General features: G+C 39.3%; 4 protein-coding genes across 14 annotated transcripts in view; 3 read left to right on the top strand and 1 right to left on the bottom strand.

The window, feature by feature from the left end:
- The window catches only part of LOC146474637 (tetratricopeptide repeat protein 28-like), a 4,386-nt gene extending 2,202 nt beyond the window's left edge, over window positions 1–2,184 (top strand). The window contains exons 1-2 of the mRNA XM_085116811.1: window positions 1–423; window positions 1,122–2,184. The exon at window positions 1–423 is cut by the window's left edge and continues 2,202 nt beyond it. Of these exons, the coding sequence (XP_084972937.1) occupies window positions 1–414 (414 nt within the window). The 3' untranslated portion in view covers window positions 415–423; window positions 1,122–2,184. The remainder of the gene's footprint in view (window positions 424–1,121) is intronic.
- The window catches only part of LOC146474633 (uncharacterized), a 92,409-nt gene that overhangs the window by 11,666 nt on the left and 74,743 nt on the right, over window positions 1–6,000 (top strand). The gene's annotated exons all lie outside the window — the stretch shown is intronic.
- The window catches only part of LOC146474636 (uncharacterized), a 68,590-nt gene that overhangs the window by 33,812 nt on the left and 28,778 nt on the right, over window positions 1–6,000 (top strand). The gene's annotated exons all lie outside the window — the stretch shown is intronic.
- Window positions 3,901–6,000, bottom strand: part of LOC146474632 (proline-serine-threonine phosphatase-interacting protein 2-like) — a 96,345-nt gene continuing 94,245 nt past the window's right edge. Inside the window, exon 13 of the transcript XR_014866029.1 lies at window positions 3,901–5,753. The gene's annotated coding sequence lies outside the window, so the exon portion shown is untranslated. The remainder of the gene's footprint in view (window positions 5,754–6,000) is intronic.

Below are 6,000 nucleotides of genomic sequence, written 5' to 3'. Positions count from 1 at the left end.
CTGTTGTCCCCGAACCAAGGTTGGACATCCCGCATCCCTGGGAAAGAATATTACATTTTAACAATGTCAGATGTGCAAGCCGTTCGTCTGCGAGCAAGACTCGTAGTGCTTAGCTGCTGCCACAGTGGCCAGGGGGAAATCAATGCCGAGGGTGTGGTCGGGATTGCGCGGGCTTTCTTGTGTGCTGGTGCTCGCTCTGTTCTTGTGTCACTCTGGGCGATTGATGACCAAGCCACCATGGAGTTTATGAGACACTTCTACCAACATCTGGCAGATGGAAGAAGCGCGAGTGTGGCTCTGCAACAGGCAATGAAATCTCTGCGCGATTCACAGCAGTTCCAGGCCTTGAAGTACTGGGCTCCATTTGTGCTGATTGGTGACGACGTGACGCTCGAATTTGGAGAGAAGAAATGAAAGAAGATGGTGAGTAAAGTTTGTTTTTAACTTTAAACAGGAGTCATTTTATGATAAATAAAGGCAGTTTACTCAGTTAAAAAGGCACAATACTTGCCAATGGAATAGTTGTAATATCTGGCTTAAAATTATTTCAATAACTAAGCCCCCCGTTGTCCATAAATAAAAAGAAAATTCTTAGGAAGGCTTTGTTGGCTTCTAGGGTAATGTCTTAATGTCTACAATTTAGCTTGTTTGATTTGAGTCCATTTGTTTCAGTTTACTTGAGCCTGTTGCAAGTTTCAAAATCAGATTTGTTGAGAGCCGGACCATAAAGCCTAATGAGATTGCAACTCAAGGAAAAATGTTTTTCGCGCAGACATGGTTTCAATATCCAATATTCATTGACACGCAATATCTTGCCTCCGCTTTTTAAAATCTCAATGTTAAGACCTGGAACAGTTGTTGCTAGTTACGGACTGGTGGAAGGCCATAATGCAAGCATATATCGAGTAGCATTTTGAAATTAATAGTGACCTGTTGTGGTCTTGAAAAGCACACATAATTGCCACCCCCCCCCCCCCCCCTTACCCCCAACTACTCCCCTTTATAGTTTATTCACCTCTTCCATTTTTCTTAAAATCAGATAGAACTTAACAGAAATTCGCAAGTTCAAAGCCTCTGAACAAGTGAAACCAATATTATATCCTTGATCTTTTATTTGACAGAGACGGCGTCATCTTCAAGACAAGAGCAGACCACTTGGCGGGAAACTGATGCATTGATAAAGTCCACTTGCCTTGATACAAATGTATGCAGTACAACTTCCTTAGATCAAAGAGATGAGACTATATATGAAACATATATACAATTACTTCAAAATTTACCAAAATAAAATGTATGTAGAGTATTTATTTAGCATATTATTCGTTACACAACAAACAAATTTAGAGGTAAAAGTCAAGTTCATATGTCCAGTTTTCTTAACGTTACATGGAAACAAGCGTAAATTACACTTTATAAAAGTGCATGCTTTTTGGAAAAAATACACAGACACTTTAAATAACAAGCAAGTAAGGAAGTAAGGAAGTAAGTTAAGTATATGGAGCCCTTTTCAACTGAGTTTCGAAAGTAATTTCACGCTTAGTTGTTTTAGTTTCGTTCTCCCAAGCTCGGTGATTCGTCTATAAAATTCGCGCCACTTTCTCAATTAATAAGAGCCAAAACCCTAACCAATCGTGACCTGCGCACACACGTTTCCTGCCCTTGGCGCGCTTGCCTTTTGTTCTGATTCGTTTAATTTATTGAGCTGTTTACGTTTGTTCTGGTTGGTTTGATCAGTTAAATTTTATTTTACAACACTCAATTGAAAGCTGCTCCATATAAGTCAGTGCATAAGCTAATTGTGTTGACGTGATACCAGTACGACTTTCAAACCAGTGTACACGTTTCCATAATATCATTCAATATCAATAACAACGGTATGAGTTCAATTCAAAAGTTACTCCGGATACTGAGAGATTCTCATTTTGATACGAGGACTCAATCCCGTGTCATGTAAATGCGACACGACTGTTTGTTCCATATTTCTAGTAAGTTTGAACTTTTCGTTTCAGGCTGAAACTTATATTCAACCAATTTCTGTTAATGCGGTGTCAGCAGATGTTCAAGTCGTACCGGAATGGAAGTCTAACCGGTATCGTGTAAACCGCCTCATTACAGGACAATTTGTGTTGCTTATATGATAAGTGAGACTATTGTTAACATTTCCAATAAAGTAATGAAATCTTTAAATCGACTTTGGTCTGATTTTATAGTACATTTTTTTTTTCGTTCAAGATTCAAGGCCACGGTTAAGTTCCTCATATTAGAGAGACTTTTACGTAGTCGTTTTTTTTAAGTTTGTGGGGCGAGAGAAGATTGAATAAGGAGGTGGACTGAGGCGCTTGTCAATCCATTCTTGATGTAATCTTTTCTAGCCCCATATACCAATAAATAGCGAGTCCGTACGAGTCTGCTCTTTAGCGCAGTTGAGAATAATAGACTTAATGACAAGTCGAGCTTTCCAGGTTTCTCTTGGCGAGGGAGCAAATGAAATCAAACGCGTTTTTAAAAGATACTCTTGCTGCGTCTTACGGCCAGTGCGTTCACACGGTCGATATCCTCTTGATCTCCCCACACGAGCTGAGTCCGTGTAGTAGACGCTCATTTGGGCATTGTACACGCTAGATCAAAATCGATGCAAATCTGTTATTATAGTCTCTTTTGTGCATCATTTTAATATGGCGTTTTCTAACCGATAATCTTTCTTTTGTCTGCGGAGTCGTCAAAAAGCCTACATCAAGGATAGAAAGGGAGTGAAAAAGTAAAATCTGACACTTATCTTTGGTTTTCAGTGAACTGAGAATGAACTATAGTATGCAAATCCCTTTTTTTTTTAACTGGATGATCGTGTTTTATTTTAGCGTAGAATTCTTTAAAATGATCGTTGTTATAGTCTGATGTAATGCTCCAAAGCACAGCCTCTGTAGCTGATATGAATGAAATCGCAGGACAACGGCGTTTTGATGGCGCCTCAAGTTATACATGCTGTTCCTCTTTTAAAGCTAATTTTTTGGTCGAACGTTTTGTCGCTCGCTTTATTGGAGTACAATTTAGTTTTTCAGTTTCCTATCAGTCAATCATTGTCATTTTGCTCAACCTGGTTCAACTAAATATACTTCAGTTGTGGTTCTTGCGATAACTGTTCAACGGCAAGTATTTGGGCGATTTAAATATACACCTACGGCAAATTCAAGCATGCTTCATTGACCGGGTTACATTCTTGATGTACCAAGGATATTGTCTGCTGTACTCATAGCCCCGACTTAACTGCGAAAAAGTTTTGACGTCCAAGTTTGTGCCCCCAATCCTTCACCCTTAAAGATGGTACCTTAATTGCATATCCACCCCTGGTCTTGGTTAACTAGCCATATTGGCTTCTTGCTAATGAAATATCCATGTCCCAGCCGATAAATGTTGTTTCAAGGGCTCATCGGATGCTAGTGTAATGTGTAGCCCACATTTACCCTAAACAAGCAAAGGCGGTCCCCACTAAGGACACTTGCCATAACCACTTTATCATACCTTGTACAGGGAAAATGTGTACCTGCTTGTTCCGTTCATCTGTTGAAATAACAACTAACATAGAAGCCAGCTTGTTGTCGTATAGTCTACTTATCTTGTCACACAACGCTTCACTCAAGAGGAGCGTTGCGTGACGAGACAAAGAAAGACTGCGAGGGAGACTAGTAGCTGTTGCTTGTATGTCTTCCTTAACATTACTCAACAGACTGACATGTGAGGCATTTGTCCATGTGTAACAAACCCAGCTCGCCAACGGACTAGGCTTACTGTAGCAGGTCAGTGAATTTTGGACAGATTCGGATTTTTAATAGACTTAATACGATCTTCAAGCTTCACACAGTTAACCCAGGGAAGAGACAGGAGCATTGCAAAACACGCTGGTCACGAAAATATATATCATTTATTGCTGTTAAACACACTTGTATTTCAAGCTGGTTAATGTTATCAGCTGTATAATGCACACCAACTATAACTATAAAAGACGACGCTTAAAATTAAGAATTTCTATAATATCCTCTGAATTATTGAAGAATATCAGATATTTTGTATCGCAATCGTATTTCTCTTCACTGGCTTTTCATGATACAAGATGCCGCTGAGTGATATCTTTTTAACCTGTCTTACATTTTTTACTATTGTAATGAAATCCATAAAGCTTTATTATCAAAGGCACTTGCATAAGCTTACTTAAAATGTTTATGACACTTTCTTCAAATGATGACTTTCCCTTGCCAATTCGTTCTCCTATTAGGGACATTTCATTTTTTCCTGTAAACAGACAAGTGAGAATAGGAGCTAGCCTAACCGAATAGTCCTCCCCGACCTCACATCATATGCACCGTATTCGTATCTCTGGTCCCCCGTAAGAACCTCCATTGCAAGCTTGATCCAGCTCAATCCCTCCCAATCCCTCCTCTCAAGAGCTATTTCTTTTTATGTCGTGAGGGCATGCAAAAAAAACCAAACAAACAAAAAAAAAAAAAAACAAGTGTCCTGCTGGAAAGGTTATGGTATTTCTCCTGTAATTTTCAAATACTGTAAACCCGTCCCTAAACAGCAAGACAGATTGAGGAGTAGGGGGCGAGACTAAAACGTGGTATTGAAGATGGCATTGGAATAGCTGATGGGAAACAATAAGCTGTCCTCCAAATACTATAAGCGAGACAAAGAAACAGACAGACAGACAGATAAACCAGACACAAAAAAGCATAGAAAATGGAAATAAATTTTAAAATAGTTTTTTTTTTCTTATGAAATGGAAATTTTGCTGACTGCCAGTCACTTCTATGAAGCCCAGCATGTCAAGAACGCTATCAAATACAAATTTACTAACTATATAAATATACGGATTCACGAATTATGTTCTCTAGTTTGTGATCTAACACGACCTAGCCGGTATATGAATGGCCAGTTCCACAGTTAAACGCGGTTATAACTTTTAAGCGTTAAAAGGTTGGACCGACGTTAATAACCCCGGGAACACCTTACTATTTGGTTATTTCAAATCATCACATTGGATTAGTGAAATCGAAAAATATTGCTGCTAAATTATCAAACATGGTACCTACACGTAAGTTTGAAACAGGAAGTTCAATGGACGGTGCCTCCATACAAAAGTATTTTTGCACAGTTTATGACTATGCGGGAAACGCAGATCTTACTTAATGGGCTACTGGAATCCAGAAAGAAGATTGGGGGTAGCGGGACATTTTATTTATTTATTATTTTTTTTTTAGAGATAATTAAGAATCGAATATTTGAAAAGCAGTAAAAAACAACGCATACGTATGATTACCTCCAGTTATCTTTTTGGACACCAAAAGCACTTCCTAAGTTTTACTTTTACCGCATATTTTTAAACCGCGCAAAAATATCCCTCTATTAGTAGGCACCGCCGATACGAAACCCGAGTATCTCGAGATGCGCAGAACCTGTGAGCAGGAACAAAAGTAGGCACCGTCCTAAAGTATTTCTATTTCCTGAACATCAATGAATTAAGTCTACAAAATCTTTTGGAAACATCCCCTTTTTCCCGTGAACTTCTCCACACCACCACGTGGAATCTTCTTTGTAATGAAGCTTGATGAGATCGCCAGCTTTGAAAGATAATTCCTGCGCACCTTGTGCGTCGTAATCAAAGCAAGCGCGACAAAAGTGTTCCTTGGGTTGTCGGGAGGTTGAATCGGTGGGTCTGCTTGTCTGGGCTACAGTTGAATACATTGAATCATCTGGTTCTAAAACAAACAATTATTGTAATTAATGGTGCAATGCCAACGTTGAAGAAGGGGCTTCTTGGAGTACGAACGATTCCCTGTCTGGGGTCAATAATGGTGGAACGAGAACAAGATGTCAGTTGAACTTTTAAACTGCGAGTCCATGGTCAGAAAATACCACCACGTTTTTCCAACCTGCTTCTCGGTGTTTGGAAATCGGAGGAAACACTCTTCCTCGAGCTCGTGTTTGATATATTACTCGAAACAC

This window comes from Pavona decussata, unplaced genomic scaffold (genome assembly GCF_977016875.1).
Source record: "Pavona decussata unplaced genomic scaffold, jaPavDecu1.1 SCAFFOLD_87, whole genome shotgun sequence".
NCBI classification, from domain to species: Eukaryota; Metazoa; Cnidaria; class Anthozoa; order Scleractinia; family Agariciidae; genus Pavona; species Pavona decussata.
The sequence above is the reverse complement of the archived record's forward strand: the minus strand, read 5'-3'. Positions and strand labels throughout refer to the sequence as shown.